Below are 21444 nucleotides of genomic sequence, written 5' to 3' on the forward strand. Positions count from 1 at the left end.
GGGGGAGAGTACAGGTAACATACAGAATAAGGTCTGCACTCTCAGGACTTAGGAAAAACTAAAAAAAAATTTATTCACAAGGAGACTGACGTTTCAACCTCTTCAGAGGCCTTTCAGAGGTACTTTGAGAAAGGTCTCTGAAGAGGTTGAAGGGCTATGTTTTATTTGCTTCCCGCACCCCCAGCCCCCGCACTGTGTTGCCCCGCCTGAGCAGTGTAGGCAGCGTGGGGAGAAGAAGGCAAATCTGGCAATTTGCAACAAGGACTTTTCCCTTCAGCAGTCTCTGCGGGCAGATGAGCAAATGTCAGGGCGGCAGGTGCAGGGCATGAATGCAGTTCTCTCCTGGAGCCGGGCTTGTCGAGCAGGAAGGCAAGAAGCTGCAAGGTGCGGGGGAAAAAAAAAGTCAGGGAGAGACGGAGGAGCAATGCTGGGAAGTGGGGAGCAACCAGCAGGCAATGGCGACGTCGACTGGAGGATACAACATGTGCATCGCTTAGAAGTGCTGCCCCATCTTGCCGGCAGAGTAGAGCAGCCAGGAGAGATAGCCAGGGAGGAGGAATCAACTGCTGCAGAATGGATGGTCGCCCTTTCGCCTTTTCTCCAGAAGAACAGAAGTTTCAGTGAGTTATTTTTTAATAAAGGCTTTACAATTTAAAAGTTTAATTTGTGTTGGTGTTTATAAATTTAAAATTTTTTTGATGTTACTGGTCCTTTAAAGTCCGGTGATTAAGAATCAATTATTTTCCAAATTGGTTGAACAATTCTCTATCCACTATATAGCTCCCAAATAGCTCCGAAATCATAATAATGTTATTAATAGCAATTAGGGGCTGATTTATGAAAAATCTAGTTGGCGTTTTATTCTCAATTCAAGAAAAAAACGTGGAGGTATATTCTGAAACCTCAAAAAGTTGAAATTTACTAAAGGATAAAAGAAATGTGAAAAGTCAGTGAGGCTGTGTAAAAGTCAATTGGAATTTTCTGTAACAACTTTAGTATCCCAGTTTATTAACATTAGAGATTTTCAGCCTCATTGAAAATAAACGGACCAATGTGATTGCCTCTGGCACAAGACTTTTTTCCGCAAAAAAAAAGGTGTGCAGGTTTTCCTTAAATAAGCTAGCATTCAAGTTGAAGGAGTTTTTCTGCATCCATGTTTATTTTTCATGAATTTGAATTATGATGAATCAGCCCCTATACGATTAAAGCAAAAAAGGAAAACAGCATATAAAACCCTGCTTCATGTCAATAAACCATTTTTGTAATAATATACTTTTTTAGTAGTATGTGCCATTGGGTAATCATAAATACAAAAATGGCATTTTAAAAAATAAGGACAGCCCCCTGGGATCGTATGATTCACTCTGCACACAAACAAACCATATATGTTAGGTCACATGAGCCAAGTAACAAACAGAGCTCTGTCTTTTGCTTCCACACTTCTTCCTGTTACAGTTAGAGTTGTAGTATTTCTGGTCAGGTGATCTCTGAGGCAGCACACAGACCGTCATAAAATGGTGGTTCAAGGCAAGAGATGTAAAAGGGCAATATTTACTTAAATATATATTCCAGTTTGGTAAGATTCTTTAATATGCCACTTAATTTAATGCACTGGAAGCCACACAATATGTTAGCACTTCAACTCATTATTATAAATATTTTTGCAGTAGCGAGCAATTGGCTATTAGTTTTAAATCGTCTACTATAAGTTGGAAAATGAAAGCAAAGGCCTGATCAGTTCCTACTGATAACTACACCTGTGCGATTTATTAACTGTGTTCCTAAATCGGCCGTAGTGACAGAACAAACAGAATAAAAAGAAAAGAAAAACCCAAGAAGGAACATCCATCAACATTCTCACATTGTGAAAAGTTAGGACTTCAGAGTTAGGACTTTGAATCTGCTCTTCCTCTGCCACTTTTTGATTGTTATAAGATTAGGACTTTGCTGAATGTTTCTTGGGTAGGCTGAATCCCAACTGCTCCCTCGGAGGAACTTAAAGGGGTGGTTCACCTTTAAGGTAACTTTTAGTATGTCATAGAATTCCCAATTCTAAGCAACTTTGTAATTTGTCTTCATTATTTTTTTTTTATATATATAGTTTTTGAGTTATTTGCCTTTTTCTATTGGTTCTTCTCAGCTTTCAAATGGGGGTCATTGACCCCATCTAAAAGCTACACATTTATTATTATTGCTAGTTTTTATTACTTATCTTTCTATTCAGGCCTCTCCTATACATATTCCAGTCTCTTATGCAAACGGACCATTTTTGGCTAATTTGGACCCTAGCAACCTGATTGCTAAAACTGCAAACTGCTGAATAAAAAGCTATATAACTCAAAAACCACAAATAATTAAAAATGAAAACCAATTGCAAATTGTCTCCGAATATCACGTTCTACATCATACTAAAAGTTAGTTGTAAGGTGAACAGCCCCTTTAAGCACTCAGTAAGCCTTGATAAATTAAAATGACACACAAATGATAAGACACAACAAAGTAATACATTCTATTCTTGTCATGTATTGAGAATAAACTCTTATCATTCAATGAGTGCACATAGAACAAACCTCTAAAATGTAACTAACACAAGACAAATATTTAGTGAGCTGGATAGCCAAACGTTAGCTTCCGAGGGACAAATGTGTTAACAACTGACTTTTCTACGTGTACACTTTACAATGCTTATTCACTATTATAGAGCACTAATTTGTACATTATAAATCACTACAATTCATTTTATATCATTAACTGACTAACACTTTAAATACTTCAAATAGTATAGTGCAGTCTGCAATGGCTGAATAGCAACATTACAATTGTGAATAGTATGTTTGTATTGATGTTCAGGATGCTGCCAAATCAATTAATGTTGTTCTTTTAAGTCTAAGCTAGACAAGGAGTCCTCTTTAAACTATGTAGAGCATTATATAAAAAAAATATTAGTATCTAAATATTATCGTACAATTCTATGTTCATATTTGGTGCCATGAAATAATGAGCACATCATATAAAACAATTATGTTGGGTTACTGCCTTTAAACTTACCACTGTCATTGTAAAGAAGCTGCATGTTTTAGAATTCCAGAGAGGTGTAGGTTGGATCTAAAACCTCACCATAGTTGGCCATCTCCATCTCCATTACTGCTGTGGAAAGTTTCATTCCTTAACATGAAACTGAACAGCTCAGTTTGTGTGTGACTGATAAATCCCTTTAACTTTAAATCTCAAGTTGTGGGAGGGACTTGGAGAGTTCTTCTCAATTCCTCTTTTGCCTTAAGTTTTATGGTACTCTGTGAGTTATATTGTTTTTGTAAAGAAAAGTGTGTAATGGATGCAGAACAGCTAATTCTGTTGTAATAAGGTCCATGTTATCTTATTTCTATGAATTTTATACTTATCACCTTGGCTAAGAATTGAAAATGTCTTGAACTGTGTTTATAAAGAGTAAATAAATTTCAATATAAATCAAATCTTCCATGTTTGTTTTTTTTTTGGTAATACCATTCTATCATTCAAACCATTTTGTTATTTGAAACATATAGCCATAGTTTATACTAGGGAATCGGGACATATTTATCAAAGAGTGAAGTTAGAGATCGCCACAGTCAACTAAGTGAAATTCCGCCACTCTCCATTCATTTCTATGGGATTTTGAAATGCGTATTTATCAAAGGATGAGCTTTCACTTTCACCCATTGATAAATACTCTTTTAAAATTCATATAGAAATGAATAGAGAGTGGTGGAATTTCACTCTAGAGGACTGTGGGGATCTGTAACTCCACTCTTTGATGAATATACCCCTGTCTCTTCCCACTGTTAAACAGGTAAAGAGCTTACAATAAATAGAAGTGACAATCAAGAGCACATTTTCTGGCTTAATCAGTACTACAGAGTAGAGTCCTGTGCGCGTCCATTTTTTGGAACCCTTACCCGACCCGTACCCGCAACCTGCAACCCGGACCCACAACCCGCATTCTTACTCGCTTGGATGCACTACCCGACCAGCAAGTACCTTATCAGCAACCCGGACCCGCTGACCATCAAGAATCAGAAAGAGCTGTCATCGTAAACCGGAAGTGACATCATCGGAAGTTGGCATGATCAGAAAAAAGGAGTAAAAATCGTTATTGTGAAGACCCGTGAGCCGACCCGTAACCCACAAACCTGCAGAACCACCGACCGCTTCAATACCTTCACCCAAACTTCTACCCCCAACCCACAAGGGTACCGCAGGTTTTTGCGGGTAACCCGCGGTACCCGACCCGCTGCAGAACTCTACTACAGAGCATAGGGTTGGCACCAGTGGGAAGTAATGTACAATATAACCTGTGTTTAATTTTTCAGAGGAACAATTTCAAATAAGACAAAACAGAACATAAACTAGCTTCTGAATAGCTCCACATACAGTTCTTAAAGGGGTTTTTCACCTTCGAGTTAACTTTTAGTATGATGTAGAGAGTGATATTCTGAGACAATTTACAATTGGTTTTCATTTTTTATTATTTAAGGTCCTTGAGTTATTTTATTCAGCAGCTCTTCAATCTGCATTATAAACAATCTGGTAGCTAGGCTCCAAATTACCCTAGCAACTATACACTGATTTGAATCAAAGACTGGAATATGAATAGGACTAGAACTTACTAGAAAGACGAGCAATAAAAAGTAGCAGTAATAATAAGTGTGTAGCCTTACAGAGCATTTGTTTTTTAGATGGGGAAGAGAAACCCCAAGGGATTTAGGCCCTTGGTGAAGTCGAGGAACAGGGCCCCATGAATGAAATATTAGACAGTGGTAGGTGAGATCCTGTCATAGTACACTCTAGGAGAAAAGTTATATAGTTTGAGCTACAAATATCAGTTCTGAGCTCCAACACAGGGGTGGTAGATTGGATCTGTAACTGAAAGCGCCTTTACCCCTCTAAGCCCCAAAAAACTTTGGCGACTTTTTAGTTTTTCAGGGTGATAGGCTGCAAAGATCATACATTTTTTTTAGGGTACCTGGCTTCCCCCCTAAATTTCCTTACATATGGCACATAAACTATACACTGGGCACATGTGTATGGCATTTTAACAACTTTATTTTATTTTATTAAGGTTCCCTGGGTTTGTGTAGTGTAATGTATTTGATACAACATGTACGTCCATTGAAATTTAACTTCCCGCCATATGCAAATTAGCCAGCGCTAGCGCAACTTCGCTTTGCATGCTGAATTAACGCTAGCGAAACTTCGCCATCGTTCGGCACTCTGGACGCAACTTTGCATTTTAGTGAATTAGCGTTGTCCTGGCGAATTTTCGCCTGGCGAAGTGTGGCGATGTGAGTGAACCCGTTCCGCAGTTTACTGATTTTGCCCCATGGTGTCTAGAAATCCTGCTTGAGCAGCTCCCTTCCTCAAACTATTGTGAGGGCCCAGTTGAGACTAGGGGACAGTTGAGTGGGGCTTACGGTTACACCTGCATAACTATATTTCATATTTCTATTCATTGTGGCTGACAGCTGATACAGATGGTACAGTATCTGTAGCAAGTGAAGAGGAGCTGTGTTTACTTCTTCATTACCTTATCTGTCAATGCACCATGGACCTGCCAACATGGTGTGTCAGCAGATGATATTTTGAAACTGGACATATTATCTGTGTTCCAACAGGATTGCAAGATAGCCTGTTGAAATTGAGCTTGACCTGCTATACATGCCCAACTGGTCAGAATTATGGTTGAAATCAGACAAAGACACCAAAACTGGTCATTTATAGTCACTCTCTGCAATCCTCTGCAACCGTAAGAGTTTAATTACACCATGATTGTGCATTTCCATCCCATATTTTAGGATGCTAAATGCCATTGCTATATTTTAAGTAATAATTAGTCTTCCTTGTTAATACCTTGTTTTTGCTGATTTGTCTGTTGCTAATATTTAATTTTGTGAAAAAAGCACTGCATGTTAAGGTTCTCTGAATAACATGAGCACAAAATTGATTTCAGCCTTTGCTTTATGGAAATAATGCTTTCACTTGCCATGGTAAAATGTCATTTTGAAATGAAAATTATTTATTGTGTTTTATTGTCCCAAATCCAATTTAAAACTAAAGGTTATGCACCCTGTGTCCAAAATGCTCGGGACCTGGAGTTTTCCAGATAACGGATCTTTTTATAATTTGGTTCTTCATACCTTATGTCTACTAGAAAATCATGTAAACATTAAATAAACCCAATAGATTTTGCTTCCAATAAGGATTTATTTTATCTTGGTACAGGTACTGTTTTATTATTACAGAGAAAAGGAAATCTTTTCGCAATTCGGAGCTTTCTGGACAATGGGTTTCCAGATAATAGATCCTATACCTGTACTACTGTACTACTGTGAAACTGCATGTGATTTGGCATAAGGCAAGGGTAGTAATGAAAGGTTATTCATAAAAATCCAAATATTTTACTACATAAACCTTAACTTACAGTATAGTGCTAACAAAAAAAAAACACTTGTGCAATCATAATATCCATAGTAATATAGTTCGTTAGCAAGGATTAAAAATATGAAACCCGCAACAACATGGTGGCTTAATTCAGGCTCAGTCATGCTGTGTGAAGGATTATGAGGTAGTCAAGTGATAAAATACAATTTGTGGACATCCATCCATATTATTAATAAGTATAAGTAGAGTGCTGTTATTTGGAATTTATTGTGAAAGTGCTTGGGTTCTTTATGTTCATTGTTGTGGTTGTGTTACCAAAAGGGCCAGTAAAAACGAAAGGGCAAAAATGATTTCTATACTTTTATTTCTATGAGTTGCATCTGCAAAATAAAGTATTTATTGGAATCTAAAGTTATATCTTGTATAAGAATGTTTTTTATCCTACAAGTATGTAGAAAGCCATACATGACATCAATTTATTTTGTTCCAAGTTGCTATTTTCTGATATGCAAATAGGTCTCTGCAGCCCTGCAAGTAGCTTCCCATACTGCAAACATGCTATTTTTTTGCCACAAATCCATACATCATGTATTTAACTACACAGTACGCCCCAGGTGTAATCGTAACTCTACCTTTTCCTCCTCCTCACTTAGGGGCTGATTCTCTAAGGGTCGAATATCGAGGGTTAATTAACCCTCGATATTCGACTGGGAATTGAAATCCTTCGACTTCGAATATCGAAGTCGAAGGATTAAGCGCAGATAGTACGATCGAACGATCGAAGGAGTATTCCTTCGATCGAACGATAAAATCCTTAGAATCGAACGATTCAAAGGATTTAAATCCAACGATCGAAGGAATATCCTTCGATCAAAAAAAGTTAGGCAAGCCTAACTCGAAGTTAGTGAATCGGCCCCTTAGTGTTTCTTCAATCTAGCATACCCAGAACTTCGTAGACCCATCCTCTGTAACTCTGACCCCATCCCACTTAAGTAAATTGCAGATTTACTAAAGGGCGAAGTGACTAACGCTGGCAAAGATTAGCCAGTGTTATCGCGTTTAGGCACTTCGCCGATTTTCTAGAGGGTGCAGATGTAACTTTGCTAGCAAAAGAGACAGACGCTAGCGCTCATTCGCACTCTATCGCCAGGTGAATTTTCGCTCTGGCAAATCGGCGTTACTCGGATTTTACTGAAAGTTACCTCTTTCGCCAGACTTGCCTTCGCCAGCTCAGACCAGGTGAAGTACATTGGAGTGCATAGATCTTCTTCAATCTTCTGTTACTTACATCATATTTTTAGTGGAAAAAGTTTCCCAAAAACGCTGGCGTCTTTTCTTTTTTTCAGAGTGATAGCCTGCAAAAGTCCTTAAAAATGTTTTCAGGTAACCGGGTTCCCCCATACATTTTCTAACATATGGAACATAAACTATACAGTGGGCTCATGTGTAGGGCATTATAATTTATTTATTAAGGTTCCCTGGACTTGTGTAATGTAATGTATTTGCTGCAACTATAAAGTCCATTCAACTTTATAGTTTCCTGCCGTATGCAAATTAGCCTGAGCGAAGACCTCTAACGAAGTTGCGCTAGGCATAATTGAACGCTAGCGCATCTTTGCTTTGATTGCCGAAGCAACACTAAGGAAATCCGCCAGTGTTCGGTGCCCTGGACGCAACTTTGCATTTTAGTAAATTAGCGTTGTCTGAGTGAATTTTGCCTGGCGAATTGTAGCAATGGCGAATTTTCGCCGCTTAATAAATTTACCCCTATGTCTCACTAACTTTTTCTTTGAGATTGTAAGCTCAGTTGCAGTATTTTTATCAATCAGGAACAATTCTTTGCGCTTAGTAAAAAATACAAATGTTTTTAGATTCACATATGAGCTCTTTTGAAACCATCCATTCCACCACCGAAAAGAGATTATACGATTTCTTAATTCCCCTGTTAATTTGCAGCAGAAATTAACATTTTGGAGGGGTGTTATTATTACACTGCGTCCCTCAGTTTTAACTCCCTATTAAACAGAATGTGTTTGATGGTAAAAAGCACATTCATCTACCATGAATGGGTCAAATGGGACAGCTTCCTGTCAGTCAGGAAAGTGTTTAGTTAATGGAATAATACTCAAACTGTGGGAAATCCTTCAGGATTCCCTAGTTATGATAAATCTGCCCCATGGTTTTTAAAAGTGCAGGTATTCAAATATACCAATATACTGTATATAAATGCCCATTAAGTAGTAGTCCATCATCCCATGTGATTTACAAATATTGTTTATGTTAAAGCAAAGTACATAATGCTAGGTGAGTATCCTGTGAGTTACTGAATGATGTTTTTTTAAAGCAGAGATATATTATATAATCTGCAGTTAAAAAGCTAAATCAAGGGGTTTGTTATTTCTAGTATCTAGAGTATATCTAGAAAAGTCATTCCATAGGTGGCAGGAGCTGGTGAAATGTTGCGCTACAAGCCAATTTTAAATAATAATGTGAAACTTAATTTGGAATCAGCAGGGCGGGCTATATGTGTCTGTGTTATATGTACATGGCAAGACATCCATACCATCCTGACACTTCATTATAGGAGTACATTATATCAAACAAAGCAGGTTTTTCTATGAATATATCTTCATTGAAACAAATATGAAAGCAATGTTGTATCTTAACAAAATGAGCACTGCTATCAGCTACAGATTAGAACAAGAGCTTTTTTTCTATCTTATCTGTAAGACTATTAAACTTTTACTGTTTTCTCATTAGATCTAATCATGTGCAGAATTCATAGTGAAGAACAGCACACAAGTCAACACCACTGTAATAAAAAAGGGGGGCTTGCTGATGCAATGTTTTTGTATGGTTCATTGTTTCTTTAAAAAAAAAAATCATTGTTGATATTATTGTTGGTATATTGGATAATGGATACTACATGGCAGCTCTGTTAAACTTGCAGTACATGTTGAATAAATCAATACTACTTATGGGCTTGGGAATTCCTGCTAGAATATAAATCTTTCATTCTATTGTAAGTGTTTATGACCTTAAATATCTTATATTATCTTAATGTTATTATATTTTACAGCAGGGGCTACTTTACTCACTATTTCACCCCACGGGTCACTGACTCTCTTGTCTGACACTGAAAGTGGGAACCATTGTGTCCTTGTGCTTCTTCATTCCTGATGCTGCCATTCCAACAATGTAAAAAAAAATGTTTCTACTAATTCACTGAGGTATTTTGGGGGTTTGGTGATGAGGTGGATAAGGCCACTGTATGAACTTGATGGCACCTCATAAAGATTTTATTCCCTACCACCCACATATCCCTCTGTACCCCTGGCAGGTTTAGAACCAGTGTCTATAAATTACTCACTAACCCTATAAGAGTTGATACCTGCCTGTATATCATGCATTAACCCTGGCAGCATATCGTGTGACTAGGAGCAAGAGAGTGACAACTAGACATCTGCATCCTGCATCGCTCTGTCACCCCCACCTCTTCAGAGCCCTTAGCAACCCGGAACGCAACATCGCTCCTTCCCGCCCACACCACACCCCACTCGTACGCAAACACCCCTCCACGCCCCTTACTCTGAGCACTATGAAGTAGTTAGGGTGTGTGCACAAGTGCAGTGTTTGACTGAAAGCAAGCGGTTTCCTTCGCCGCTTCAGATCTTAAGGGGGGGGCCTTGTTCTTTAGAGAGTGCAGCACGGCTGGGCCCCCCTTTCACCTTGGACTTTGCCGGGCCAAGGACAACTGTCCCCACTGTGCCCCCTTGATGGCGGCCCTGCCTATAGCACTCCTGTGTTAAGGGTAGAGCATTTGGCTGCAGATCAAAAGGTCCCTGGTACCCTTTTTATTTTTATAATGATATAATTGTATTTACTTGAGCCATGGAACAAAGTTATTACTTATCTTTTAATTAAGGGCCTTTCTTTTTCATCTTTAAATCTTTCATTCAGCCCAATGCCTGGTTGCTAGGTTACATTGGTCTTTAGCAACCACACTGAAAGTTGAAACTGTGGAACTGCTGAACAAAAAAGCTAAATAATTCAAAAACCATATCACATAAAAAAATTTAAGACCAATGTTAATTGTCTCAGGGTGTCACTGTCTGCATCATACAAAATGTAATTTAAAGGGGTTGTTCACCTTTTAGTTAACTTTTAGTATGATGTAGAGAGTGATATTATGAGAAATTGCAATTGTTTTTCATTATTTATTATTTGTAGTTTTTTGGTTATTTAGATTTTTATTCAGTAGCTCTTCAGTTTGCAGTTTGGTTGCTAGGCTCCAGATTCCAGCAACCATGCCCTGATTTGAAGAGACTAGAATAGGGCCTGGATAGAAAGATGAGTTATAAAAAATATTAATAACAATAAATGAGCAGAGCATTTGCTTTTAGATGGGGTCAGTGATCCCATTTGAAAGTTGGAATAAGTCAGAAGAAAATGGTAAATCATTTAAAATAAAAACATAAAAAATTAATAATGAAGACCAATTGAAAAGTTGCTTAGAATTTGCCATTCTACAACATACCAAGGTTAACTTGAAGGTAAACCACCCTTTAACAGATTAACAATCCCTTTTAAAGGAGAAGGAAAAAACAAAAATCAGTCACCCCCAAGTGATTATATTTACTTACCTGACACCCTGAGCCGGTGCTCCTATCAGGAGGAAACTGCACAGGTCTGAGGTTCTTCCAGTGAGCACCATGGAGTCATCCTCTTCCTTCTTCTTTCTTCAAACTTCCCGGGGCCGACGCATGCAGTAGAAAAAAAATAGCGACCTCTTTGTTAAAGCTTCAGCTTTTCACTCTACTGTGCATGTGCACCCGCGCGATCAAACAAGATGCCAGAAGCTGATCGTTCTGTGGTGCTCGCTGGAAGTACACCGGGCCTGTACAGGTTTCTGCTGATAGGACCAACGTCTGGGGTGTGAGTAAATACAATAACTTGGGGTGCCTAACTTTTGGCACTCCCAAGTAAAGAGCGCCTTTCTTTCTCCTTTAACACCTAAGGCCCATATATGAGTGTATCCTCTCCCTCTTTGAAGGTGTATCATCCCAGAGCTCATACAAAGATAGCGCCCCCTCCAGAGTCCATTGTGTTCCCTGTCCCTCAAGGTGTAGGATCCAGTGCCCATATATTTATACTGTTCTCTGTCCCCAATAATATAGGAACCCAGAGTGTATATAATTACAGTATCCACTGTCCCTCAAAACACATGATTCCATACTCCATACATTCTGTGGAGCAGCATATGAGCTTGCACTCGACAATGGCTCTGACATACAGGCCTTATTTGTTTTGTGCCACCTGGCACTTTATCATAGGAGCCTAACATCAGGCAATATGCACAAATCAGTGTAGCTGACTATATTTTGTTATTGCTTTCCGCCAGAATTTAAGCATCTTTAAGGGTCCTTTACATAGGGGCAAATCGCCATGCCTCTTGAGAATTCTTTCTAACAAGAATTCCTGTGTTATGGTTGACACTCTGGGAATGGCGGCCACCTCAATTGTGCCTGATGCATCCAAGCACAGTGTGGGAATTTTATCAAATTTAGCAAATTTTCTTTTGACTAATGACATTTTCATATTTGTTCTTTTTAATGACTTTATAGTCATATTTCATCCAATATTGATGAATTGCAGATTTCTATGTCCTATCCTGCTTGTGGTTAATAATCATGAATAATGAAGATAAATGGTGAGTTGAAATATCCATTAGCTGGAACAGATAAAGGGGAAGACTTTCATAGGGCAATATCCCATAAAGAGCTATATGTGGTAAATGGCTATAATGAGTGGCAGGTAAGAGGATATTGGATTCTACCTGGGTATTTGTGAGAGTGTTACTCATTCACAAAGTTTAGAAGTTTAGAAAGAATTCCCTAAAGAACTTATGTTGACTATACTGTGTTGTGTATACTTTTCAATTCCTGCTCAGGCTCAACTGGCACATGCCACTCAGACACCAGCTCTCAGAAGCCAACTGTCACAACTGTCATTTAGTGAGTGTGCAGTGACTGCAGGAGCTTGTGTGAGTTGGAGAGAGTTTTTGGAGATTACAGCGATAGAAGAAGAGATTTGAGCAGAAAAGTGAGTTTGTAGTGCGGAGGAAGAAGAAAGCAACAGAAGAACAAAGAAGAAGAAGAAAGAACATCCTTGGAAAAGAAGGAAAATGGAGAAGAAGAGGAGAAGATCTGAGAGTCCAGTGGAGGACCCAGCTAGTAAGGACAAGAAACACAAAATATATTGCTTTAAGAATATAATTATATTACCTGTAACTCATCTGTTAAATATGCAAAGAGGGTATTTAACTTGAGGTGACCATGCCCCCACCTCTCATTTTATATAAAAAACATGGGGTGTGTATGTCCTCTACATTTCACTGTATGTAATGTTCTTGGAGGGCAAAGACCATTGACTTTTCATGTTTAATATAGTTGAGGCACGACTATATGAATGGTACTATGAGTATCTGTATATAATGTTTATTGTATACAATATATTTAGAGTGCCAGTATCCTCTTCCAATGTGTAAAATACCCTATGGTGCCAGTGTCCGTTGGCACCATAAATTACTTGGGCAAAAACCGTTGGCCTTTAATGTTTAATATATTTGAGGCACCACTATATGTAGGTTACTATTTGTGCCTGTAAATAATGTTTACTGTATGCAATATATTTTGGGTACCAGTGTGCACTCCCTTTCAATGGGTATAATGCTCTTTGGAACCAGTATCTGTTGGCACCATAAAGTGCTTGGGGTACCTGTGCCAACTGCCTTTGACTGTATTTAATGTACCACTGGGTCTCACTGTAGGTAACATTATTGGGGTGGCAGTAACCATTGCTTAATACTGTATATAATGTAATTGTTGTGCCAGTAACCACAGCTTCTCCTTGCATATAATGTTCTCTGCTGCCTCTAAAATGCATTTGGGTTGCCTGTGTCTGCTGTTTCTCATGTTATATAATATATTTTGGTTGCTAATAACCTCTGGTATTTACTGTATAATGTGAGAAAGGATCCACTCCCCTATATGTTTGGGCTGGCAGTAGCCATTAAGGCTTAAGGTGTTACTTGCCATTTATGCGCAACCTATCCGCTCCAACTCAGGATCAAATTGTCATTCACCAGTTTTTCAACCACTGGAAAGAACATTTTCATACCTTATTTATAAAAATCCTAGGAGCAGAGGCAAGAATAGTATCCTGTGCCCCTTAGCACTCAATTCCAGAGCAATTGTATCCAGAGTGCAGCGCGTGGTGCTGGCAGCTGAACATTTATACAACATTGCCAATAAATGAGTCCAGGGCCAGGCCAAGCCCACCAGGCACCCTATGCAACCGGGCCAGTCACCCCACTTCCCCCCCCTTGCACAAGCAAGGGGAGGGAGGTAAGAGTGACAGTGAGCAGTGAACACGCATTAGGGGTAGGCAGAAGCCACTTATACCTGCCCAGCACCCCCTATCATTGCATCCTAAGCAGGTGCTTCTTCTGCCCACCGCTAGTTCTGACCCTGAATGAGTCCCTGACTAAATTAGAAATCAGAGATTCACAAAGTGATTTTTATTCTTTTAGCAGGAAAAAAGATACAACTAAAGAATTTAAGGATTTGCCTAGAACGTCTCAAGCAATATCCAGTGAGAAGAAAAAGATCAAGAAGTCCGGAGGAGAACCCAGCTGGTAAGGAGAACAAAACTTGAAAGATATTGATGTAGGACTTAAAGGGGTGTTCAACCTAAAACAGATGCCCAGAGGCTCAGAATTTCAAAGCATCTTTCCAATATACAATCATTACTAATTTCAGTGGTTGTATGGAAATTTATGGTCAATTTTAACCCCAGCCTTGCTTGTAATATCACTGCAGAAATGACCAATGAGCCTTCCACTAAAGTGGTTGTTCACCTTTGAGTTAACCTTTAATATGATGTAGAAAGTGATATTCTGAGACAATTTTCATTGGTTTTAGTTTTTCATTAGTTGTGGTTTTTGAGTTATTTAGCTTTTTATTCAGCAGCTCTGCAGTTTGCAATTTTCAAACTGGTTGCTAGGGTTCAAAATGCCCTAGCAACAATGCTTTGATTTGAATGAGACAGGAATATGAATAGGAGGGGCCTGAATTGGGTATAATACTCTTTGGAGCCAGTGTATGTTGGCACCATAAAGTGCTTGGGGTACCTATGCCAGCTGCCTTTGACTGTATTTAATGTACCACTGGGTCTCACTGTAGGTAACATTATTGGGGTGGCAGTAACCATTGCTTTGTACTGTATATAATGTATTTGTTGTGCCAGTGACAGCCTCTCCCTATATACAATGTTCTCTGCTGCCTCTGATTGTATAAAATGCATTTGGGTTGCCTGTGTCCAGGGCAGCCATCAGGGGGGGACAGGGGGGAGAGTTGTAAGGGGCCCGAAGGTAAGGGGGGGCCCGACCACGCCGCACTTTCTTGATTAGCCGGGCCCCCCTGCTTTTTGAGAGCTGCTGACTTCAGGAAGGCAGGGCGGGAGCACAAGGGGAGGTATCTTCTGTCCATTACTTCCCCTTATAAGTCACAGAGTTTAAAGGAACAGTTCAGTGTGAAAATAAAAACTGGGTAAATAGATAGGCTGTGCAAAATAAAAAATGTTTCTAATATAGTTAGTTAGCCAAAAGTGTAATATATAAAGGCTGGAGTGACTGGATATGTAATAAAACAGCCAGAATCCAACTTCCTGCTTTTCAGCTCTATAACTCTGAGTTAGTCAGCGACTTGAAGGGGGGCCACATGGTACATTTCTGTTCAGTGAGTTTGTAATTGACCCTCAGCATTCAGCTCAGATTCAAAAGCAACAGAAATGACCCATGTGGCCCCCCCTCAAGTCTCTGATTGGTTACTACCTGGTAGCCGGGGCAACCAGTCAGTGTAAACCAAGAGAGTTGAAAAGCAGGAAGTAGTGATCTGACTGACTTGTTATACATGAAATCACTCCAGCCTTTATACATTACATTTTTGGCTAACTAACTATATTAGAAACATTTTTTATATTGCACAGCCTATCTATTTACCCAGTTTTTATTTTTACACTGAACAATTCCTTTAAGTCCCGGTTGAGCTGCTCAGGGATTGGATAGCTGAGGTTTGAACTTCTCCTCCAGCTCATCCAATCACCATGCAGCTTTACCATGACTTGAAATTCTGTGACCAATAAGGGAAGAAAATGCTGTAACTGGAAGAAGATGCAGCCACCTGTGCTCCCCTCCACCCTTCTGGCAGTTGGCAGCTCACTGACGGCAGGTGGGCCCCACTAATGAAGTAAGTATAACATGGCAGGGTCACCCTAAAGGTAACCCTTTGTGGTCCCTGTTGTGTGGTGGGGCCCTGGGCACCAAATTTTTTTTAAACTTCTGGGGGGGGGCAAGTTTTTTTACATGGACGTTTAAGGGGGCCCTGAACACCAATTGTTTTTCCCCATGTGGGGTCTTAGCCACCAATATTTTTTAATGGGGGGCCCTGACCACAAATGTTTTTTTTAATGGGGGGGCCCTGACCACCAATATTTTTTTATTATCATGTGGGAACCATAGCCACCAATGTTTTTTTTTTTAGTGTGCGGTGGGGGTGGACCTGTGGGGTGGGGAGGGCGGACCTGTAGTGGGTGCAGCCCAGGGGGCCCAGGAAAATTTTTCGCATGGGGTCCTGCGATTTCTGATGGCGGCCCTGCCTGTGTCTGCTGCCTCTAATGTTATATAATATATTTTGGGTGCTAATTACCTCTGGTATTTACTGTATAATGTGGGAAAGGATCCACTCCCCCATATGCTTGGGCTGGCAGTAGCCACTTAGGCTGAAGCTGTCAACATCACCAATGAGAAATAACATTTTCACACTTGGAGATTTATAAAAATCCTAGGAGCAGAAAACAGAAACTTATTCTCCTTAGCGCTGATGTGCAGTGTGTGGTGCTGGCAGCTGCAACATAGGGAGGCCCATTTATCAAAGGTTGAAATTTAAAATTCATGCGAGTCTTTAAAAACTCCCCTAAACTCCCATGAACTCGAAAATCTGCCAATCGGAATTTATTTTAAAAAAAATCACATTTATCAAACTCGGGTGAGTAGGATCGACCCGAAAACTCTAATCAAATTCGAATTAAATTTGATTTAGAAATTTAAAACATTTTATTCGAGTTTTTTCTCTGAAAAAAAACTCGACCGTCGGGAAGGCTGCAAACATCTCCAAAATGATCCCTGGACCTCTCCCATTGACTTGGTGGTGAATTGTCAAAATGGAGTTCTTTAAGGGCCAGTCTATGATAAATCTCGAAAAACTCAAATCGAATTTGAATAACTCCAAAGTCGAATTTGACAGTTTTGACCATAAAAAAAACTCAAAAATTCAAATTTAGAATTTTCAATTCGACCCTTTGATAAAATCTTCCCCTTAAACAACAAGTGACGTGGGGAGCGGAGAGTGACAGAGGAGAGGGGAAAGTGACAGAGGGGAGGGAAGTGACAGACAGGAGTGAAGAGTGACAGAGGGAAAGTGGCAGAGGGGAGGGAGGCAAGAGCAATAGTAGGCAGTGAACAAGCACTAGTGGTAGGCAGAAGAAACTTTTACAGGCACCAGCCAAGCACCCCCGCTATTGTTGCTCCCTAGGCAGGTACTTCTTCTGGCCACCCCTAGTTCCAGCCTTGAATGAGTCCCTGACTAAATTAGAGAGTCACAAAGTAATTTTTATTTTTGTAGCAGGAGAAAGGATAAAACTGAAGGATTTAAGGATTTGCCTAGAACGTCTGAAGCAATATCCAGTGAGAAGTAAAAGATCGAGACGTCAGGAGGAGAACCCAGCTGGTAAGGAGAACAAAACTTCAACCCAAAACCAGATCCCCACAGGCTCAGTATTTCAAAGCATCTTTCCAATATACATTCATTACAAATTTCAGTGGTTGTATGGTAATTTATGTTAATTTGCCTGTAATTTCACTGCAGAAATGGCCAATATTGGACATGCCAGTAAGATCACTGCATCAATGCATAGATTACCTCACCCAAATCTTTGATTTATTTCCTTCTTCCACTGATGATAAGGGAGCTGTGAACTAGGGCACTGACATGGCCAGAAGTGATAAATGAGTCCCTGATTAAGTGACTAAAGAGCCACACAGTAACATATTTTTTTTTTTTAGCAGGAGAAAAGATTACAATTGAAATACAGTCAAATAAACAAATTTGCAGAGATGGAGATCAAAAGCAATATCCACTGCGAAGGAAAAGATCAAGAAGTCCAGAGCAGAGCCCAGCTGGTAAGGAGAAAAAAATTGAAAGATATTGATGTTGGACTTGAAGAGGTGTTCAACCCCCAAAAACTGCTCCTCACACGCTCAGTCATTCAAAGCAACTTTCCAATATACATTCATTATTAATTTCAGTGGTTGTATGGTAATTTATGGTAAATTTTAACCCCAGCCTTGCTTGTAATATTACTGCAGAAATGGCCAATGAGTACTTAACTAAAGGGGTTGTTCATCTTTGAGTTAACCTTTAGTATGATGTAGAAAGTGATATTCTGATACAAATTGTAAACCACCCCTTTAACCCTAGACATGCCATTAAGATCAATGCATCAATGGATAGATAGCTCACAGTGACTGTAATTTACAATCAAATAATCTATAAATAATATTTTGTTGCCATGGGGGCCTACAGTAAAATTATTGGTTTTTCCAACTTGACCCCATGCTGTACCAGGTTGCTGATTTGGGAACATACTACGATTATAGGGACCCTTGATATGTATTAATCACGGGACATGAAGACTGCACCTTAAATATAAGGACATTGTAATTATTTAACATAACATTCTATGTATCTTTATTGGATGAATTGACTTACATTGTCTTTTTTACAAATCCCCTAGGAGGAAAAGAGAAGGTTAGAGAGGACGCCAAAACATCGCAGTACCTCGATATTAAAAATTACAGCCTTATTAAAGAACTAGGAGAAGGCAACTTCGGCAAGGTGAGTGATGAGCTTCTATGGGAAAATCTATTGGAATGATCTGGAATGAAACCAAAAGGAGACAGAAATCACAAGAGAATTAAACATGTAAATGTAACATGTAAACTCTCTGATCAGTGCAAGTACATGTGCTATATTTGCTGTAGAGAATATTTTCCCTTATCTAAAGGACACCCCAATCTTCATTCCTATTGAAGAAGGATGGTCAGTCCCAGGCAGGGCACACACATGACTTTTTAACTCACCTTTTAAAGGGTAAATACATTTATATTAAAAAAAAACTATCTATATTATGTTAATTTATCCTATCCTGTCTCCTTTGACTGTCACATTATTGCCGGTACAACAATGCGGGGCTATTAAGATAAAATGGAAATACTGAATATTTCATGGCTCATCCTTTGTAGAATTACCAATATGAGTGGAGCTACAGTGACTAATGCCCATATAAGAGACCCAGTAATATTTATTTCCTTTGCGCTCTTCTTTCCCAGGTGGTGTTGGCATCGTATAAAATCAAGAACCAACTAACTGCAATCAAGATCATTGAGAAGCAGCAAGAGGAAGATTTCAAATATGTCAGACGAGAGGCATCGGTTCTCCAGATTGCTAGCAGATGCCCATTTCTATGCCGGGCAATGGCAACATTCCAAACTAAGGTACAGGGTTGTGAGCTCTGCTAGGGTCTGTCTGTTTTTTGCACATATTATGCTGATAATAAAAGTATTTCATATGGAGTATTTGTATTTACACAGAGCCTTGCCACCTTATTAGTGAATGTGATGCTACTATAGTAGTAGAGACCTCAGGATAGGCTGATTTACAGCCACTACCAGTACAAGTAGCATTCAGTTGTTGGATATACAGATCACCCGTAATGGAAGTAGATTTGAGTATTCCTTATACAGAAAAAACACTGACCACAACACTTTAATAGTCAACACCCAGAGCCAATGAAATCCTCCCTCCCTATTTCACAATCCTGCAGAGTGCTGCGGAATAATTCCACTGATGAAAATAAGGCTGTACAACTTAGGGAGATGGAAAGCAGTTTTTTTAGCATGGGGCTATCCTCGAAGGCTGCTTAAACAAGCCCTATATAAAGCTAAAAGGAAAGTGACTGATAGTGACAAGAGAGATCAGTCTTCACATAGACTTGTGTTCTCTTCGCAGTTTGCAGGAGTGTCGGGGCAAATTAAAAATGTGGTATGTAAAAAAATCTAAAATTCTATGATGGCTTACAGGAGGGGTGTCAGCCTACGTTACTTGTTAGTGAAGACAGACCCGATAGGGTGTTATCAAAAAACAAGGACTGGTTGGCTGTCAAATAGAAAGAAGGGATGCTTCAGGTGTCCAAAGTGCACATCATGCCGATTTATGACTCCAGGCCAGCGCTTCACACATCCACATACAGGTAGATGCTTTGCCATCAGATCGTACTTTATATGTACTACCACTCACATTATCTATCTGATCACATGTCCCTGTGGCCTTTCATATGTAGGAAAGACTGATCAGACTCTGCACCATAGAATGGATGCACATCGGTCTGCAATAAGTACGGCATTTAGGTACAATCAAATATTGAAACCAGTCGCTTAACATTTCTTAGAAAAGGCCATCACTTACCAACATTTAAATATATTGGCATTAACCATATACCCCCTCCAAGGAGGGAGGGGTGATAGGTCAAAGATGCTTCTTCAAAGGAATTAAAAAGTTAAATACTCTAGCGCCACATGGTCTCATATAGATAGTTTTGCTCGATTATTGTCATTTTCTGTATGTGAAACTAAGATTGATACATAGTACCTTAATTCAAGTTGTTTGTAATAATTGTATAATTTTTTATATATGCAACATTGTTGCGATTTAGCATTCATGAAAATGTATTTTGTACTATGGCAGTCTTAAATCGCAATCTTTAAGGTGTGGGTTGGTGACTTCATTTCCTGTTGTGTTCTACGTGTGTGTATAAAACATTGCTTTCAACAACAGGTGGGATCTTGATAACGGTCCCGGACCAGGACCGAAACATCGATCCTTGCAATATGCAAAATGGACATTTGTATATATATATCAGCCTATCCTGAGGTCTCTACTATATGTATATAAAACCACATATATTTGTACCCTTCTCTGTAGTTTCATTCAGCTACTAAAATATAGCAGGACCTTATCCCGGTATCAGTGGCCTGGGGTATAAGGGGCCCAGTTAGGGTTGGCTTCCTTGGTAGTATGTGTGGCAGGGAGCTCTCGTGTGACCCGTCAGTATGTGTGTTGGGGGGGTCAATGGTGACCCGTGCGTATGTGTGGCTGGATTTATGTGCAGAGGAGGCCCTTTAAACCCCTACCCAGTAATATAATCTAGAATAATGAGTTGTTGAACCAAAACTGCTATTAATATTAGTGTATTGTGTTCTGTCTAACCTGGAGTTATCTTTGTTTGTTGTAATTATTATGCTGTTTTGCATATTTTTGTATTAAATGATTAAAATTATCATGTTCCTATTTTGTTCTATATATTTCTATGCTTCACCTTCTCCTTTCTGTTTTTATAACCAGTCGCTAATCCTGCTAGCCCTGGAGTACGTCAGTGGCGGAACACTGGAGAACATCATCGAGGACCGAGGACGTCTGAGTAACAAGCAAGTGCAGTAAGTAGCAAGCTCTTTGAGACAGAAGTACCTAAAATACAATGGATATCTACAGTCACGTAACACTACAAGTAACATGCCAGCTGGGCCGCCATCAGGGGGCCATAGGGGGGACAGTTGTCCCGGGCCCCGCAGGGTTTTATGTCTAATTCGGATTTTCTGTACCCTCATTGGCTCTTTAAAGTGGACCTGTCACCCAAACACAAAAATCTGTATAATAACAGTCCTTTTCAAATTAAACATGAAATCCAATCTGTCTTTTTTTATTATAGCATTCATAGCTGTTGTAAGATTTAAAAATCTTAGCTGTCAAATATTGTCTGACCCTCCTCTATGACTAATCATAGGGGCGGGGC

At 39.4% G+C, this 21444-nt stretch overlaps 1 protein-coding gene across 1 annotated transcript; it reads left to right on the forward strand.

The window, feature by feature from the left end:
* The first annotated feature begins 12601 nt into the window (after positions 1 to 12601).
* Positions 12602 to 21125, forward strand: LOC108714959 (protein kinase C-like 1). Its single transcript, XM_041591482.1, has 6 exons — positions 12602 to 12650; positions 14009 to 14113; positions 17160 to 17264; positions 18331 to 18431; positions 18926 to 19090; positions 20997 to 21125. Exons 1-6 carry the CDS (start codon positions 12602 to 12604, stop codon positions 21090 to 21092), a joined length of 621 nt encoding a protein of 206 aa, XP_041447416.1. The 3' UTR covers positions 21093 to 21125.
* Positions 21126 to 21444: the final 319 nt, after the last annotated feature.

Source organism: Xenopus laevis, chromosome 4S (genome assembly GCF_017654675.1).
Source record: "Xenopus laevis strain J_2021 chromosome 4S, Xenopus_laevis_v10.1, whole genome shotgun sequence".
Taxonomy (NCBI): Eukaryota; Metazoa; Chordata; class Amphibia; order Anura; family Pipidae; genus Xenopus; species Xenopus laevis.

Coding starts and splice junctions, on each gene's coding strand:
- LOC108714959 (XM_041591482.1), top strand. CDS start 12,602: ATGGAGAAGAAGAGGAGAAGATCTGAGAGTCCAGTGGAGGACCCAGCT. Junction 12,651..14,008: donor TCCAGTGGAGGACCCAGCTA/GTAAGGACAAGA, acceptor TTATTCTTTTAG/CAGGAAAAAAGATACAACTA. Junction 14,114..17,159: donor TCCGGAGGAGAACCCAGCTG/GTAAGGAGAACA, acceptor TTATTTTTGTAG/CAGGAGAAAGGATAAAACTG.